The following is a 19900-nucleotide window of genomic DNA, read 5'->3' as shown; positions in this document are numbered from 1 at the left end:
AATGTATTGTGTGTGTGTGTGTGTGTGTGTGTGTGTGTGTGTGCATGTGTGTGTGATGGCCTGTATTGGCCTGCTGTCCCATTCAGGGGATGTATCCGTGCCTCACGCCCAGTGTTTCCAGGATAGGCTCTAGATCCTCTGTGACCTTGACCAGGACAAATCGCTTACTAAAATTAAGTGAAGTTCCTGAAATGACAAATGTTGAATAATAGTCAGCACTAAAATATGTTTTTGCAGCTGAGTCAGAAATGATGAACACCCACAGAATGTCTCAACTTTTAGTGCTTTCTTTAACTTGACTCCTTTATTACACATGTATTCATCATTAAGGGAAAACTACTATGACTAGTGCTATGAAAGTACTATCACCACTGAAGCAAACAGTGTTGCTTCAGATAATATCTGATTTTGCACACAAGAGGAAAAAATCACACTCTATTACCATCACATGAAACTGATTCAGAAACTGACTCACAAACTCGGCTCACAAACTGTTACTAATACAGATTAGAAATCTTTGCATCAATCCTTGAAATGATCTTTTAAATGATTTTTTTCAGTCTGTAATCCTTCTCCAAACCTCTTTTGTGTAAAACGGAAGATTAAAGACTGACATATGATAATGACTACAGTAGTGTGGAAGATATGAATGTATCGATAGCAGAAAAGAGTAGCAATAAAGCAGTGAAATTTATTCCTTTTTTTGTCCACATCTGTTTCTGAAACTAGTTTCAGGTGTGGCCATCACGGGAGGTGTAAACTGTCTCTTTAAGGTTAATATTTACAGTCAGCAGGGCTTCAGTAATAATCTCTTGCTGTGTAAATCATCTCCACAGTGAGGAGAGAGGGTAGGGAATATCGCCAAACTTGTATTAACACTCATGCTTTCCTTCTGCCTTTCACCTCCTCCTCTCCTGAGCTCCTGTGCTTGAATAATCGCAAAAGAAAACAAGGACAAAGACAGGGCACTACAGGTCAAAATCACAAGGCTGGAGATGAGCTTCCTGAGCCGTGGCCGTACATTTATCCTGCTGTATATTATACTTGGTCTGTCTTGTGGATGTGGTCAGTAGTGGCAGCGTGGGTTCTCTGACCCAGCCTCCCTCTCACATTACAGCTCTATTTATAACAACCCCCTCTTGCATGGGCTCCCCGCCCAGCATGCATCTGGAAGCCCCAGCCCAAAGCCCATAGCCCCGACTCTGAGCAATGGCAGGAAGCTCCTACCACTCCCATCTCCTCTGCACTCTCCTCCAGGCCGTCATCTGAGCTCCTGCTCCTGCTCGGCTCAGCTGCTGCTGCTGTTTACCCAACGCCGCCTGGCAGCTTGCGCTTGCCGCACGCTCTGGATTATCACACACACACACACACACACACACACATGGGCAAGCTTAGATGCACACACACACATGTACATGATCTTGATTTTTTTTCCAGGACATCTTTTATGAAGGAGTGGGAATTGGCTTATTAATTTTTGACATTTGTTGTGTTTGTTGTGTGGAGACAAACTTAGTGAAACACTCATTTTTTTTTTTGCTTGTGATGGATCACACACTGTTCGGGTGCCTCCGGGGTCCCCACGCTCCTCCTCAGGCACTGCACCCGGCCTTCGCCCTGCACAGCCGCTCCGAGCACCTTTCAGCCTACCCTGACCTTTCATCTTCTTCCTCGTCCTCTCCTTCCTGCGTGGTCAGCTGTTACCCGGGTGATGATGGGCTCTTCGGAGGGCACGGGCACCAGCGTGGACCCCCGATTACACAGCAACATCACCCTGTTACACCCCATCCGCAGCAAGGCAGCTGGCATATACCCCAAATGTCCAGTGTGTCGAACAGCAATGTGCGCTTAGGCCTGGGAATGGCAGGGACGGACTCGGGCTCCTCAGATATGGTACCTGGTGGCCCGAGTCTTTGTGCCAGTACACCCAGTCTTGGTGGAGCCGTGCCCTCAGGGGTCTCCTGTCTGCCTGGTGGGGACTTTGGGCGTCAAACACTGTCTCCAGCAGAGGCAGAGAAGAGGAACGGAAAGCGAAGGAGTGATAGTTCAGGTAAGAGACAGTATAAAGGCAGACTATAAATATTGAACCTAGTGTATAATAAATTATTCATTTTAATATGTTACATTTAATGTGAAATGCATGAGATTGCTCTAAATGTGGAGCATTTCTAAAGCTTCTTGTTATATATGAAAACCATTTTAATGACCAATGCTTCTTGGGAACTTTGAATATATAATTACTTTTTACATACTCAAATGTTTATCATAAAAAGAAACTCACAGGATCAGCAGCCTTCGTTACCTTTCCCTTCATGACTCAGTGGCTATTAACACATTGTAGCAGGCTGTGGGATTATTCAGACTAGGTTTTGTAGTAGCGTTTTTGGAAAATTAGTCTCCTGCTGCTCGGAAATGTGGAGCCGTATTTTTGCGAGAGAGACTTTTGTAGGTGTTGGCTGACACGCACAGAAGCAATTATTTTGACTAGAGCCAGGAGCAAAGGCCAGACTATAACTCTGTGTGGGCATTTGACTGTTCGCATGTTTCACTTTGCACACCATCTGTTTCGTCTCGGCACTTTTTAGAGAGCAGAAAATTAGGCATACTGTAAAGAAATAATAATCATTTCAAGGATTGTAAAGGAGAGAACAGCAGCCGCTGTAGAGGCATCAGAGAGAGAGAGAGAGAGAGTAGACTCAGAGTATGCAAAACAATGTCTGGATAAAATTTAATTCTGTTTATTTATTTATTTTTATTTTGTGATGTCAGAATTAGAGAAATTGTAATCCTGTTTATGGCACTTAGAGAAACGTAATAATAATAAAAAAAAAGTTCAATAGTATCCAATAGGTTTTGACACCACAATTTTTTCTCACAATATAATATATATTATTATTATTATTATTATTATTATTATTATTATTATTATTATTATTATTATTATTATTATTATTTATGTATGCATTTTTATTTATTTATTTATTTATTTCTTTCAGTTGCAATTTTGCATCAAGCATTTTTTTAAAAAGGAAGTTAAGTCTTTTTTATTTATTTATTTATTTATTTATTTATTTATTTATTTATTTACAGCTCATAAGCCACAGTGAATGAAATGTAACAGCAGGTGTTTTCAGAAACAGGAAACTGCAATTCCTATTTACTTCGGTCTATAATTTATACACAGGGAGCTAATATAGCTTATTAACATTAATAGAATCAGAGTAAAACATTATATGCTTTACAAACATTATTTGTTCAGGCACCATATTATGTTTAATCTGAGACTTTTAAATGAATCTACTGCCCCTTTATGCTTAATGTCAAATTATTATATGCCACTTAAAATATAGAGAGACACTCTAACATAACATATCAGTGCAAAGATTAAACCTATAATCTTTTTTTTTGATGGACGACAATTTCTTCAACATTCCCAAAATAATCATTTGAGCAACACGGCTCATTTTTTCGCCATCGTCTGAGCTTATAAATAAATATACACACAGTATACTGTACATGTATATTTGCATATTTGAAATCACGATCATTTCCTTTGGATCTATAAATAGTGCACTCCTGCATTTATGGATCAAGCGCTCTTCTGGATGTCTGTTGGTTTAATTAGTCAGGGTGTAGGTGGAAGGACACCACTTGAGCACTGATTGAGATTTCCTCTCCGAAATGACCTTCGTTGCTCTCCTGTAGTTCAACATGTAGCACAGTAAAATTATATCTGACAAATAGCTGCTCATGTTATCAACTGTGGTTTTCTGCTGGTTCTTTAATAGGACTTTGGGGAGCTGACTGTATAGCATGCACGGAACTGCTTTCCTAATACGCAATGTTCAACTCAAAGATGTGACAGCAGCCTAATTAAGATCACATCCAATTTAAGTGCTGGGAACTGGGTAATGTGGCACTTTTGGTTTTCTAGAAAACGTTGAAGTGTTGTCTTTGGTGTTACAGTGTTGTATTTTGTCCTATAGCGTTATACTTTCTAGCATTTAACGTCTCGAAGGATATTCAGGTTCTGAATTAATTAAGATACTGCATTAATTGTGTGTGACTGAGTTACATCTTCTATATGTGACTTGATCGTTAAGAAGGCCCAAAGACAACAGCGACAAAATCCAATATTTTTCTTGTGGAAGTGTAATGGTTGGCTTGTCGCTTTCACTCAGTAACACTTCTGACCTCTTTTTTTTGTTTTGTAAAAAAAAAAGGGCCTTAACCTCTATTTTCTCTCTCTCTCTCTCTCTCTCTCTCTCTCTCTCTCTCTCTCACACAAACACACACACACATATAGGCACTATTTCACTTTCTTCCTATTTATATTATTTGGAGCATAAGAATCAGATTTTCATTATAAGGAGATAGAAACATTTTTTTTTTTTGACATCACAGACCTTTATTTTTTCCTGTCACTTTTAGCTAAACTGAGATTTTTTATACATTTTTATTTATTTTTTTTAATTTATGTAGCATTTAAATTTTTTATTATAATTTAAGTTTAACAAAAAGAACATTTAAAAAAAAAAAAAAAAAAAAAAAAAAAAAAATATATATATATATATATATATATATATATATATATATATATATATATATATATACATATATATATATTTAACTTTATATTGTGCAAACTCTCATTTACGCTACAGACAGGAATAAATGTGAGTAACTATAACGTGACTGGGATATAATATGTATAGCTTGCTACATGCTGAAAAGTAATTATCATGCACTGTGGCTGGGGAATAAATAAAAAAATAAATGATTTAAGGGTTGTACAAGCGAGTTTGTACTCAATGTCAGCATATTATTAGGCCAGATAAACTATTTCCACATTGGGACATCTGGATGTGCACGGCGGTGTCAGAGTTTCTTTAATAAATCTTTACTTCTTCAAAACAGAATTCAGTGCTGGGCAACGAAAACCATATGCAACACCAAAACAAAACTGAAAACAAATTACAATTTGACACATTTTTTCAGTTAACATCTTGTATCTGAAATCAATCTCAGTAATAAGGACAGTCTGTGATGCAACTGATGACAAATATAGGATAAATCATTTAATGTAATGCAGAGAAAAATCATCCACAGACATGTAGACTGTCACAGGCAAAAACACTGTGCTTTTTTTTTCCAGCACTGCTTGTGTTTTTGAAGTGAGATGAAAGTTAAGGCGCAGGCCTAATTGCTGCGGTGTAGCCGCTGCATCGTAAAGCTGGGGAAAAGTTGCTTTAAGTTGTGGCACTGTTCGCAAACAACTTCACATGTTAGTCTTTCTTCTTCCACAATGGCTGTGTTTAGCCCACAGTAACTGGCGCTCTCCAGGCCTCAATCAGAGCCAAACGCAGCCAGACGCCCAGCAGCCAGAGAAGGCCCGCTAAAATTACAGACCACTCCGAGCGCTTACAGAGGTCACAGAGAAATGCGACTGATGAAATGGGCCATGCAGAATGGAAATGGTGTAAGAAATCTGTAGTTCAACAGTGACCGTAATCTACAGATATAAAAGTGATAGAATGTAGCACACTTTTTCTTAATTTCATGATCTTTGGCTGTCTAATTACATAGTTGCTGTTAGAAAAAAATGTGACCTTATTTATTTATTTATTAAATACAATTTTGAATCAGTAAGTGCAAGGTGGGTGTTTTTTTAATCAGTTAACATTAACATAATTTTATATGCTAGTACATAGTTGTATTAATTAACATTTGTTCATTTCTTCTACAAATACTATAGCACAAAAATTAGTGCAAGATTTTCTGACTAACTTGCATAACTAAACATTTGTATATTGGACAAAAGTACTTATAAAAGTACTTTAAATATATATATATATATATATATATATATATATATATATATATATATATGTATTAAAAAATATTAATAATAATCTAGCCTAACACAATAGGAAGTGCTGTTCATCCCAGAATAGTGTCTATTTGAAATCAGTTCCTTTTGGAAATATGTGTGTTGAAATAGCAGAGTTGTTCCCATGGCTTGTGGATGGGGCCTCGTTAAAGTGGGCTCTATTTACAGCTGGGTTTAGGATTGCCAGTTGGATTAGCACAGACCGGAGGTTTTGTTGCCTTGATGTGCAATTTGCCACTGAGGCATAGCCTTAAAAACATACCGCAAGATCTAGTCATGAGAAGGGCAAACAGTTCTCTGTTTCTACCAATAAAACAAACAGCAAGAACTGAATTTCTTCATTGCGGTGTAAAAACAGCAGAGGTCAAAATTTCTTGGGACGACTTTTTCCAGGCCGATGTTTGTCATGAGTAGTAACTCAATAGCCAAATAATAAAGTAGCTTGAAGCTTAAACGGTAATTCCACATATATATATATATATATATATATATATATATATATATATATATATATATAGCGAAATGTAAAACAGAAAAAAGAAAGAAAGACAGAAACATTAACACAACCGAAATTTATTACAGCTTGTGAGTCATATAGGAAAGAAGCCTGTAAAATGTTGAGGTAAATAAACTAAACAACCATATTTTTACACGTTATTCAGAGTTGTTTTATTCCATATTAAAACTTTAAAGGTCCCCAAATTCATTAAGAGGAAGACAAATGAACTCCACATTGGAAAAGGCTTTTGTTTAAAGTGAGCACATTGTGAGAGGTCCACCAGCCAGAATATGAAACATCACCATTGAGAACGTCAGGGCTATAAAACACAGCAGTGCTTGCCCTACTTTTATTAATTATGGCATTTTATGTCAACCACAATCTCACAAGGCAGAAATCCCATTTTACACCAGTTTCTGAAGGTATTAATATCTTGTGATATGGAAATGGAAACTCTATAGTCATTTAGCATCGTTTGGAAATTCTGGTTTTTATATATCAAGTGGAAATATTTTCCTTCTCTTTTGCTTCCCACCAGAGTCCCAGGATGGAAATTACAAATCGGACACGAGTAGCAAGCCCCGGAAGGAGCGGACCGCCTTCACTAAAGAACAGATCCGGGAGCTCGAGGCAGAATTCGCCCATCACAACTATTTGACCCGACTGAGGCGTTATGAAATAGCGGTAAACTTGGACCTGACGGAAAGGCAGGTATGACAACATGCACCCTCGAGCTTGAACTTTCAGCATTATGTCTCAAAAAATATCTTGAATTTAGCATTCAGTTTGTGTGCTTCTCTGTGCTGCTGTGGCTATGGAGAGAGATTATCATGGGTACTATCATATTCCAGATGTTTCAACAAGGTCCCTTCATCAGGCTATAGTGAAGAAATGGAGACAAGCAAGGGATATGCTTGGGTAGTTAAGCACTTCCTGCACATTCTCCCAAATTGTTCTGCGTAGGAAGACCATCTGTGTAGACAAATAAATATCTGGAGACAGTCTGATTGGTGTGAGGGAAACTGAGATATCCAAAAAGATCTGATCAAACCTCATGGTTCGGAAGCATTTATCCAGTAATAGCTTCATTCTGCAAAACATTCCGAATGTAAATCCACTCCCAGTTATTTTTCCTTATTAAACATTTATGGATAAATCTCTCAAATAAATCTAAATAGCTGTATAACACAGCTCGCAGTGAAGACTTGACATCTGAAGACTTAGATTTAGGCACCTTTTCTGGGGTCACATTGCCTCAGCATAACATTAACCTCGCCACACGACGGAGTAAGTAAGCCCCCACTTGCTATGTGATCCCTGTGTGAACCAGCAACTACCGAACTAGGCCATGAAATCTCTGGACAATTATCACATGGCTGCAGCCACTGAGGCCAGTGCTACTAATTACATAATAATAACAGCAAAATAATACCATTCGCTAATCATAATGTCTGTAGATAAGGCGCAGGCCTTGTAACAGCTAGTGTCCCAGCCTACTCAGGTTATATTTTTTGAAGACTGCCTGATGGGATACTAAGAAGACGTAATAAGTACTCAAACTTCTCAGGAGTGACGTGGAGAACTCTCCATGCTGTGAGCAAAAGTGCAAAGCTTGCAGATGTATTTTAAGAACAGTCGTCGTACACGGCTGACAGCAAGGGCCACAAGTGGCAAATCAGATGGCAAGTGACAAATCAGATGACTTATCTCACACACCATTAACCCCAATGTTGCCAAGACAAGGTAATGTAATGTAATGTAATCCAAACAGCTAGGTTTGTTGTGTCTGTTACCTTGGCAATTACCTAAAGAAGACACTCAATAATGATCAGTATTGAATGCTCTCATTTGGGTTCATTTGTGCAAACTCTCTGAGGAATCTATTATGATCGATAGCACTGCATTTGCTGCTCAGGAACAAACACCAACATTTGCGCAACAGGATGACATCGACATCACGTGACTCACTTTATCCGCATTATGACCCACCAAAAATAAATTTTAGCGCAGTGTGATCCGGCCCTCAGGCACCAACGCTCATGACCAGTGCAGCCTCCCTCACACAGTGGTGGCCATTTAAGAAACCACTTAGTCATCATTCCTGGGAAATGTAAATGATGGCCCCCCACTTGTCAAGAAAGGAAATAAGGGAAGCATTTGATACAACTGAACAGATGCACTCTGACAAATTATTATTGCTAATATGGAAACAGTCCATTTTGGGTAATAGCAGTATCTTGCCAAGCGAGCCCCTAAATGTCCAGGGGCATCCGTGAATGTCTATTGCCACCAATTACATTGTCACAATAGAAACATAATATCCAGCCTGGTCTGCTGAATATCCTGTTTTTGGTCCATATTTGCCAAAATTCCTAGCAGCAATATCAGTCACTGCCGAAACCTAGACATCTGGCAGAAAGATCAATTTGAAGTCTTAGGAATATCTCTACACTCATCTTTCCTCAATCTTTATTGTTTTTTTTTTAAACAGGCTTTACAGATTACGTTTGCGAATTTTGCGCATCAACCTGCAGAAATAAATAGCATATACTCACGTGATCATGCCAAATAAGCAACTGTCCACTGACCACTATCCATGTGTTATTATCTTACTTGTGGTTGGTGAGTCATGGATGTTGTGTAGATAGCTCATACAGTACTATGCCAAAATGAAAGCTCATCGACAAACCACATGACACAACACACTGCGCAACTGTTACTTCAGCGAGTCTGGTGCGTATTTTCAGAGTTTGTTTTTCTCCTCTCCAGGTGAAAGTGTGGTTTCAGAACAGACGGATGAAGTGGAAGCGAGTGAAGGGTGGACAGCAAGGGGCGGTGGCGAGGGAGAAAGAACTGGTGCATGTGAAAAAGGGGACTTTGCTGCCTTCTGAGTTTTCAGGCATCGTCGGACTCCACCACAGAGCAGACTCACTGATTAACGAGGACAGCCATGACAGCGATCAGAGCTCTGAGCATGCTCAGTTATGATATGAAGATGCCCCTGAGATGCGAAACTGGGGTCCTATCGTACCCTAGTGCTATCACGGTTGCTATTTATGAAGAGGAGCTACATATTGGGTCAGCAGTCCAGGACCTTTAATCCCCAGGGCTGCGTTACAGACCACAACTGGAAGACCTAGAGGACTAAAGGGAATGTCCCTATAAGGATTTTTGGTAGCTGATAGCTGAATGACAGTGCTCAAAATACATGTGCACATGTACAAAGAACTGACTTATGATTATGTAAAATATGCGCATGTGCTTTACGCTAAAAAAACAAACAAAAAAAAACCCAACAAAGTGCCTTGCTGTAAATTAACAGTTAAATACAGTTTACAAGTGGAATATTGTAAGAGTTGGGAAGTATAAATACTTTACATGGCTACATGTTTTAATTAAATACGGAATGTGGGGCTTGTCGGTGTTATTTCTAATTTGGCCAAAATGTTGAACATTCCATAAAATGTGCCTTGTGTTATAAAATGTGCTTTGGTTTGCACTATAAACCATCATTCAATTGTTTCTACTGTATATTCTAATGTATACAAAAAAAATGGAATTCAACCCAGCTTGTGGGAGAAGCAAAACCCCCATTTAACTTTAAGTTTTAAATTTGTGTAAATATCAGTATGACTATTTTCTTACCACCCATCTCACGTTTGCTACTTTCATCATAAATAAAATTTTTGCTGGCTTTTCTTTCAGTCTGTAGTTTGTCTGCAAACTGGGCATAAAACATGATCAACAGTGAACTACCCTGAATCTTTGGCAAGTTAAAAGAAGTTTTAAATCACTTGCTGCAAATGGATTTTGACTGCTTTGTCTGATCCTGTCTGAGCCTCATCATGACTAATATATGCCAGGACAGAGAGTGTGGCTAACATGAATAAATCATTGAGGAAGCAGCAGAAAACTAGGGCCAGAGAGAATGCTAAACTCAATGTCGCCTGTAGGCAGGGTCAGGACTTCTGCCAGAGGCCTAAAGGGAAATGTGCAGATGGATCATATTCTATTACAAAAGTGCATTTGAGATATTGTTATGGAATCCAACTTGTCTCACCACAGTGTGTGAGCATGCATCCTAATTGGTAAAGAAAATCAGAGTATCTAAACACAGGTTCACCCACCAGGACATGGGATCGGGTGCGTAGGCCACAAGAACCACATAGATGTTTGGTGGTTAGTTTCAATTAGCAAGAAGGAGAAAAATAAACAGTATATTCAAAGTGTGATAGAAGTATAGTGTGGAGTACTGCATGGATGCAAACAGTGAAGATTAAAACTGCATGGCTGTATAACTTCATGTCAGCATGTTGGTTAAATCTAAATGCATCACTGAGGTTTGAGCTGTGGTACACTGTGTACTTTATGACATGATTTTAGTCCTGTAACCCAGTTTTTTTTTTGTTGTTGTTGTGCGGAAGCATTCCTTTAACAGGAAATGTAATATTGTAAAAATGGACTGAGCCAAAAAAACCTAATGCCTTTCCAAACTGTGCCGAGATTTTGCTTCCCACACGTTCCTACTGAAGTGAACAAGCTACCTTACCAGGATATGCATTCTTTTTGTGACCTTGAGGACATGACCAGTGATGAGGTAATGCCTACAAATAGCTTAAAAGTGATTCACAATACAGCTGAAACATAAATTATACTGGTTTCTAACTTTTTTTTGTGGTCACTCAATTAACTTAATCTAATTTAATCTTATTTCTGAACTACGCCACTTTGTCTGAGAGCACAGGCATGGTGTTGTGCTAATATTTGAAAGAGTCAAGTGTATCTTTTTTCATTTAATAACCCTCTTAACTCTCTTGGTCTTTCTTTCTAGAATGTAAGTGAACAATGTCATACACTCAAGTGTGTGTGTGTGTCACACAAATCAGTTGAAAACCTGGATATAAAGAGTAGAATGAAACGGTTAGATATGAGGTAAAATCTGTCAAAATCAGTCAGACACCTGGAGTTTTGTTAATATTCATGGTAGAGCTCATAGTTGGTCATTTGCTCTAGAACCGTGGCAAAATGGTTTCCCAGGACCACAAGATGAGAGTCAATGGTCCAGGAATGTACACTTATTCTTTCTGTTCCCTACAGAAGTGATAACAATGGAGATCAATATCAATGAATATTATTATTACTATTAAAGTTGTTACAGTTATTGTTGTTAGTATTATATAGTATATAGTGTTTTAGTATTTTGTAGTATTTAGATACAGTTCTAGGCTTAGAAATGACTTTATTTATATTAATTAAAATTTATATCAATTTTAAGCAAATCAGAAAACTAGAAAGGGTGTTAATGTGTCAATACTACCTGATACAAATAGTTTTAACCTGCCTTATTATTATTATTATTAGTAGTAGTAGTAGTAGTAACTGGTGATATTATATTCTTTCTTTCTTTCTTATTCTTTTTTTTAACAGCCTAGAAAAGGTGTTAAGGTGTTAAAATGTCCTGATACAGATAGTTTTAATCTACATTATTATTATTATTATTATTATTATTAGTAGTAGTAGTAGTAGTAGTAGTGGTAGTAGTAATGGTAGAAGTAACTGGTGATTGATATATTCTTTCTTTCTTTTTCTTTCTTTCTGTCTTTCTTTCTTTCTTTCTTTCTTTCTTTCTTTCTTTCTTTCTTTCTTTCTTTCTTTCTTTCTTTCTTTCTTTCTTTCTGTCTGTTTGTCTTTCTTTCTTTCTTTCTTTCTTTCTTTCTTTCTTTCTTTCTCTCTGTCTGTCTGTCTGTCTTTCTTTCTTTCTTTCTTTCTTTCTTTCTTTCTTTCTTTCTTTCTTTCTTTCTTTCTCTCTGTCTGTCTGTCTTTCTTTCTTTCTTTCTTTCTTTCTTTCTTTCTTCCTTGCTTGCTTGTAACAGCATGTGGTAAATGATGCATATGCACTATATGTAGCTTATCTGAAGTTACGCAACTGAGGTGTAATATAATTCTTCTAAGAAGCAGAAGTTCAGATCCAGAGCTCAGTGTCGGGGTTACTTCTGATCACTGTGTCCTTGAATATCAGGATAAATATCGGGATTTGCGCTCGTCCGATCTCTGAGTTCATACTGCACACATTCACCCCCTAGGACAAAAGTCAACTCGGGTGTTTGTAAACAGTCTGCGACACAACAGCAGCTCTCTCTCTCTCTCACACACACACACACACACACACACACACTGAAAACACAACATGGTGCAGATGGAGGACACGGAGGACACCACGGTCTCCTTCTCTCAGGAGACTCGCATGCTCTTCTATCTCATGTCCCCCAACGAGACATCGTTTGCGGAAGTAGACCAGGTTCCGCTGTATATTCAGCAGGTAGGTTCCGGTTTCATACAACACTGGCACACATGCACAATATCGCCTTCTACAGTATAAGGAAAGTCTATCGCTTTCTCTGGCTTTGTACAGCCAACAACTTGCTGTTAACTGTAAATGAACTCTAATTATGAAATAATCCAGCTATTCAACTGTTACCCTTCATATTTAAATGTGTCCAATAATATATGATCTGATTTGAGAGCCACAAGAGAACTTCAGACCCATAGAACACAATAGATCCACAAAAGCTTACATTATTTAAGGCCTAAGTGTTTACTGAGGTTTGGTTAAACCTATTCAATTCCTGGAACCACTAAAACCAGAAAATACCGATATGAACTTAGTAATTATTATAGAAGCTCATGTACACATTATAGGAGCTCACACCTCTAAAAACGAATCCACGGACTCACCTAGCCATGCACAGACCCCCCTTAGTGTCTCCAAGCCCCATGTTAGAAGCAGTATTATAGAAATTGTAATCTGAGGTGCTACAAAGGGAATTAAGCTCTTCAGGATTTCCTGTTATGCTGTAGGAAAATAAGCAATGACAGGGTGGTGCAATGTGACTTGACGTGAAATGAATTTATTCCTTATCTAGCTTATACATATAACCACTGGACATTTTTTCAGGTTCCCTTGCCATGTTGGCGCAATTTCCAAGCAATTACGGACGGTAGTACGTCTGTGGTGCAATGGGTCATTTCAACAGTCAGCAGATGTTATTGAGTGATGGGACATTCACTGTACAGCGGTGACACTGATACGGTGTCCAACTTGTCTCACCACAGTGTGTGAGCATGCATCCTAATTGGTAAAGAAAATCAGAGTATCTAAACACAGGTTCACCCACCAGGACATGGGATCGGGTGCGTAGGCCACAAGAACCACATAGATGTTTGGTGGTTAGTTTCAATTAGCAAGAAGGAGAAAAATAAACAGTATATTCAAAGTGTGATAGAAGTATAGTGTGGAGTACTGCATGGATGCAAACAGTGAAGATTAAAACTGCATGGCTGTATAACTTCATGTCAGCATGTTGGTTAAATCTAAATGCATCACTGAGGTTTGAGCTGTGGTACACTGTGTACTTTATGACATGATTTTAGTCCTGTAACCCAGTTTTTTTTTTGTTGTTGTTGTGCGGAAGCATTCCTTTAACAGGAAATGTAATATTGTAAAAATGGACTGAGCCAAAAAAACCTAATGCCTTTCCAAACTGTGCCGAGATTTTGCTTCCCACACGTTCCTACTGAAGTGAACAAGCTACCTTAACAGGATATGCATTCTTTTTGTGACCTTGAGGACATGACCAGTGATGAGGTAATGCCTACAAATAGCTTAAAAGTGATTCACAATACAGCTGAAACATAAATTATACTGGTTTCTAACTTTTTTTTGTGGTCACTCAATTAACTTAATCTAATTTAATCTTATTTCTGAACTACGCCACTTTGTCTGAGAGCACAGGCATGGTGTTGTGCTAATATTTGAAAGAGTCAAGTGTATCTTTTTTCATTTAATAACTCTCTTAACTCTCTTGGTCTTTCTTTCTAGAATGTAAGTGAACAATGTCATACACTCAAGTGTGTGTGTGTGTGTGTGTGTCACACAAATCAGTTGAAAACCTGGATATAAAGAGTAGAATGAAACGGTTAGATATGAGGTAAAATCTGTCAAAATCAGTCAGACACCTGGAGTTTTGTTAATATTCATGGTAGAGCTCATAGTTGGTCATTTGCTCTAGAACCGTGGCAAAATGGTTTCCCAGGACCACAAGATGAGAGTCAATGGTCCAGGAATGTACACTTATTCTTTCTGTTCCCTACAGAAGTGATAACAATGGAGATCAATATCAATGAATATTATTATTACTATTAAAGTTGTTACAGTTATTGTTGTTAGTATTATATAGTATATAGTGTTTTAGTATTTTGTAGTATTTAGATACAGTTCTAGGGCTAACAATTATGACAACCACACTAATAGGCTTAGAAATTACTTTATTTATATTAATTAAAATTTATTTCAATTTTAAGCAAATCAGAAAACTAGAAAAGTGTTAATGTGTCAATACTACCAGATACAAATAGTTTTAACCTGCCTTATTATTATTATTATTATTAGTAGTAGTAGTAGTAGTAACTGGTGATTGATATTATATTCTTTCTTTCTTATTCTTTTTTTTAACAGCCTAGAAAAGGTGTTAAGGTGTAAAACGTCCCGATACAGATAGTTTTAATCTACATTATTATTATTATTATTATTATTATTATTATTATTATTAGTAGTAGTAGTAGTAGTAGTAGTAGTAGTGGTAGTAGTAATGGTAAAAGTAACTCATGATTGATATATTCTTTCTTTCTTTTTCTTTCTTTCTTTCTTTCTTTCTTTCTTTCTTTCTTTCTTTCTTTATTCCTTTCTTTCTTTCTTATTCTTTTTTTAACAGCCTAGAAAAGGTGTTAAGGTGTTAAAACGTCCTGATACAGATAGTTTTAATCTACATTATTGTTATTATTATTAGTAGTAGTAATGGTACAAGTAACTGGTGATTGATATATTCTTGCTTTCTTTCTTTTTCTTTCTTTCTGTCTGTCTATCTATCTATCTATCTTTCTTTCTTTCTTTCTTTCTTCCTTGCTTGCTTGTAACAGCATGTGGTAAATGATGCATATGCACTATATGTAGCTTATCTGAAGTTACGCAACTGAGGTGTAATATAATTCTTCTAAGAAGCGGAAGTTCAGATCCAGAGCTCAGTGTCGGGGTTACTTCTGATCACTGTGTCCTTGAATATCAGGATAAATATCGGGATTTGCGCTCGTCCGATCTCTGAGTTCATACTGCACACATTCACCCCCTAGGACAAAAGTCAACTCGGGTGTTTGTAAACAGTCTGCGACACAACAGCAGCTCTCTCTCTCTCTCACACACACACACACACACACACACTGAAAACACAACATGGTGCAGATGGAGGACACGGAGGACACCACGGTCTCCTTCTCTCAGGGGACTCGCATGCTCTTCTATCTCATGTCCCCCAACGAGACATCGTTTGCGGAAGTAGACCAGGTTCCACTGTATGTTCAGCAGGTAGGTTCCGGTTTCATACAACACTGGCACGCATGCACAATATCGCCTTCTACAGTATAAGGAAAGTCTATCGCTTTCTCTGGCTTTGTACAGCCAACAACTCCTTGCTGTTAACTGTAAATGAACTCTAATTATGAAATAATCCAGCTATTCAACTGTTACCCTTCATATTTAAACATGTCCAATAATATATGATCTGATTTGAGAGCCAAGAAGAGACCTTTAGACCCATAGAACTCAATAGATCCACAAAAGCTTACATTATTTAAGGCCTAATGTTTACTGAGGTTTGGTTAAACCTATTCATGAACTTAGTAATTATTATAGAAGCTCATGTACACATTATAGGAGCTCACACCTCTAAAAACGAATCCACGGACTCACCTAGCCATGCACAGACCCCCCTTAGTGTCTCCAAGCCCCATGTTAGAAGCAGTATTATAGAAATTGTAATCTGAGGTGCTACAAAGGGAATTAAGCTCTTCAGGATTTCCTGTTATGCTGTAGGAAAATAAGCAATGACAGGGTGGTGCAATGTGACTTGACGTGAAATGAATTTATTCCTTATCTAGCTTATACATATAACCACTGGACATTTTTTCAGGTTCCCTTGCCATGTTGGCGCAATTTCCAAGCAATTACGGACGGTAGTACGTCTGTGGTGCAATGGGTCATTTCAACAGTCAGCAGATGTTATTGAGTGATGGGACATTCACTGTACAGCGGTGACACTGATACGGTGCTGTGTTTTGTCCTATACAGCAAACATAAGTGCTATGGTCAGAAAACTGATACTGATAAATTGATCTAAAACAATATACACATATAGACAACTTAAGGTGGACCAGCAAGGGTAGGTATCTAATGAAGGGGGTTGTAAATTACGCTAAACACACTGGAGCTGCTTAGCATTTAATCAGCATAAATACAAGATCTTGTGGCATCATTCCATTTTTTCCATTAATGTGATCATTACTACTAAGTTTGTATATGCAGCAACATATGCTGGACTCATATCATATAGGTTTGTGTTTGCCATCTTCTTAGTCATATATTATTGTATTAGCCTTTTTTATGTCGGTCTCTTGCATTTATGTTATACTGTATTGCATTTGAAAGCAAGAAAAGAAGAAACAATGACTTTTTGTGCTCTAAAACTAGTGCTTGTGTTAAAAAGATGTGCTATTGAATCACCTGGTCTTGGTCTACTCTCAAAAAATCTGGCAACCTCAGAGGTGTTAGCTACACACAGGTGATTTGCATAATCTGGAAGGTGCTCCCAGAAAATCGCCTTAAGCAGCTGAGTAACCTGACTCTGAATACATGTAACTTTCCCCAAGCAAATATTGACATAACTCAACTTTACTCTCCAACTCTAAATACGACCCACGTTGCTTAATAAACCATCAGCAAGGCTACTGCACCTGATTCATTTGTACCGGCACCACTCACAGACACAAAGAGGTCACTGTTATAGGTATCAGTTTCTTTTCTGTGTTGAGAATCACCCAAATAATATCTGGTATAAAAATCAACCTAGACATCATGTCAGATAGTAAACCTGAGAGACCTCAGAGACCTGGAAGTACCATACAGTGCTACTCAGTAAGCAGTTTTGCCAGACTGTCTTTTACTTTCTCTCCAGTTTTTGGTCGTGGACTTCATTGGTTTATAATTTGTAACATCTATACTGGTTTATGCTTTAGCATTCATTTGACAAATGACAGTCTGGGCTGGTTTACAGTGAATTGGGTGAGAAAATCACTGACTCCCCCACACCTGGACTCTCCATAATTGCAGGTGTTTGAATAAAGTCACTTGGGATATCGCAGTGTTTGTACTCTGTATTATGAGAAATGAACCTGTTGAAATTTCCAAGAAAGTGGATCATAGGCCATTTCCAAGGTGTTCACTCACGTAGCAGTTTGTATGTGTGAGCTTTCACCTCTAGATTAGTTCATGCATTTTATTTTAGTCGCAGTCACGGCAGATCTGACTGACCCTAACACTGTTAATAGATGTGAGAACTCACACTGAACTTTGCTTAGGGCTATAAGGCCAGTGCATTAAATTACAGGAAACTATGGCAGCGAAAATATGTTAGAATCTGCAAGAAATCTTTAACAGAAGTGTTACTGCTTTTGTGCTTTTGCTATTTAGTTATTTGTTAATTATTATCTAACAAAAAATGAGATAATATCTATCTAGATCATTTAAATTTATTTATTATCTAGATCATTGCCAGTTTCCTTTAACCTTGAATGTAATTGCTGTGTAATGATTTCTGCTAGGTTCTTAGATTATTTACAGATTATCTGGATTTTAATACTGTTTTACAATTAGTAGTAAAAATCAAAAGGATGGTATTATCTAAAATGGCCAAGAGTTTGCCAATTTGAACCAGAAAAAAGGAGTTCCTTAAAGACTTCATCCTCTGTCCAGTCTTTGTAGTAAGGCTGTATTTCTGACGGCTGAGACTCGTGTGAAAATATAAACACATTCTGCAAATATTTCACTTTTATATATTACAAGTAAACCTTTTATCCTAAAAATAGTCAGAGTGAAGTATGAGTGCTGATTAAGCCTCTGACGTGTTTATTTTCCTCATTACTTTTACTCTACCTGCAATTAGAGATGACTTCATCAGCGTGAGTAAATGTTGAAGACTAATAACAGGAAAATAAATCATTAAACTTCTAGTTTCCTTTTTTCAGCTTTGGAGCAGCATACAATTAAAATAAAATCGAACAGCCGAGTCAGTCGCGTCTTTGACAGTAGAAAACACTTGAAATGAATCTGTATCTCAGTTGTAATTGCTGGCTGAGTGCACCAGTCGTAAATCCTGACACCACATCTGGGCAGTGTGAGTATGGGGTTTGAAAGGAAACGGAGTTTTCGAAGTGTCAGAACACGAGCTGAGGATTCTCCATGTAGTCCAAGACCTATCTGAGGTCTGCCACAGTGGCTCTGTGTACTATAACCGTTTTTAGCCTAAATTGCAAGCTAATTCATTTAGTTTTCAGACAGACTTCTCCTGTCTGGAACTGTTTATGTTGCACTAGAAATTTGTCTGATGCCACAGCAAATGCAAACTTGTGTACTTTCTCACATTTAAAGCCCCCTCACATTTTAATTGTGGGTGTGTTTTGGGTTTGGCTGTAACCAAGTCAACACATGTTTATAATTTGAGCTAGAAAGGTTAATCTTTCAATAGGCCTATATAAACACTTGGGAACGAACAATTAACCACACAGCAGGGATCTGAATTGTTGTAATGTTGCCACAAACACGCAGTGAATAACTTTACTCACTATTGTTCAACTACTTTATTTTAATACCAGTCTGCATGCATCTGTACTGTATGTTCACTCGTGTAGGCGCTGGCCTCAATAAGACAGAAAGAAAAGAAAAAACGCATTGTTGTATATCATTTTACCCACATTTGAAAGTCAGAATATATGAAATAATACGAAACATCCTGCTATTATAAATCACATATTTTGGAAATGTGATCAGTTCTCAAAAACTGATCCGAAAGAAGAGAGAAAAGGTTTAAAACCCCAACATCTGCATTGCATATGTAATTTTCCTGACAAGATCGGCATCCACAGACAAAGCTTTCTATAAAACCATTAAGATTCCCTCAACAATTTTCACGAGCCCAGAATACGTTACTGCCTGAATAAAAGTGCTGAATAAAAGAAACTCCACACCACCAAATCTAAGTGATCTATGGGATAAACTTTTTTTTTCTGAGGATGAAAAACTAGGAAATGTATCCCAAAACTGCTTCCTTTTTTTTTATACTGACATTTTCAGGTCAGTGTAAAACTTTGGCTCTTATAATGCAATATAATATAGAATTAATAAGTGAAAATCCTGTTTATACTGAGCTCCAGATTGATACAGACAGATCTCTGTTTGCAGGTTGTGCCGTGCTGACTTACGGTCCCCAGCCAGATGTGGGGCTGTGTGTAATGTTGGGGGTCCCGAGCGGTATATCCTGCCCCGGAGTGTTTTTATACACACATACAGCCACACGTTTGTAATTCTATCTTTGTGGGGTATTTCCATTCATGAACCTAATCTTAAA

At 37.7% G+C, this 19900-nt stretch overlaps 2 protein-coding genes across 4 annotated transcripts in view; both read left to right on the top strand.

The window, feature by feature from the left end:
• Positions 1-1067: 1067 nt before the first annotated feature.
• meox2a (mesenchyme homeobox 2a) lies at positions 1068-10088 on the top strand. The gene is made up of 3 exons (XM_058412929.1): positions 1068-2050; positions 6928-7100; positions 9159-10088. Exons 1-3 carry the CDS (start codon positions 1546-1548, stop codon positions 9375-9377), a joined length of 897 nt encoding a protein of 298 aa, XP_058268912.1. The 5' UTR covers positions 1068-1545; the 3' UTR covers positions 9378-10088.
• A 2452-nt stretch (positions 10089-12540) lies between these two features.
• Positions 12541-19900, top strand: part of agmo (alkylglycerol monooxygenase) — a 48293-nt gene continuing 40933 nt past the window's right edge. The window contains exon 1 of one of the 3 annotated variants that reach the window (XM_058414422.1): positions 12541-12708. In XM_058414422.1, the coding sequence (XP_058270405.1) occupies positions 12577-12708 (132 nt within the window). In that variant the 5' untranslated portion in view covers positions 12541-12576. Of the gene's footprint in view, positions 12709-15533; positions 15808-19900 lie in introns of those variants that run through there. The other 2 variants (XM_058414421.1, XM_058414420.1) reach the window with 2 other exon arrangements.

This window comes from Hemibagrus wyckioides, linkage group LG17 (assembly GCF_019097595.1).
Source record: "Hemibagrus wyckioides isolate EC202008001 linkage group LG17, SWU_Hwy_1.0, whole genome shotgun sequence".
NCBI classification, from domain to species: Eukaryota; Metazoa; Chordata; class Actinopteri; order Siluriformes; family Bagridae; genus Hemibagrus; species Hemibagrus wyckioides.
This window is presented reverse-complemented; position numbering and strand designations above follow the sequence as displayed.

Bases quoted from the DNA above. Each gene is read 5' to 3' on its own strand.
- meox2a (XM_058412929.1), top strand. From the start codon at position 1,546: ATGGATCACACACTGTTCGGGTGCCTCCGGGGTCCCCACGCTCCTCCT. The intron at 2,051-6,927 runs GTAAGAGACAGT...GCTTCCCACCAG, and splicing joins GCGAAGGAGTGATAGTTCAG to AGTCCCAGGATGGAAATTAC. The intron at 7,101-9,158 runs GTATGACAACAT...TCTCCTCTCCAG, and splicing joins TGGACCTGACGGAAAGGCAG to GTGAAAGTGTGGTTTCAGAA.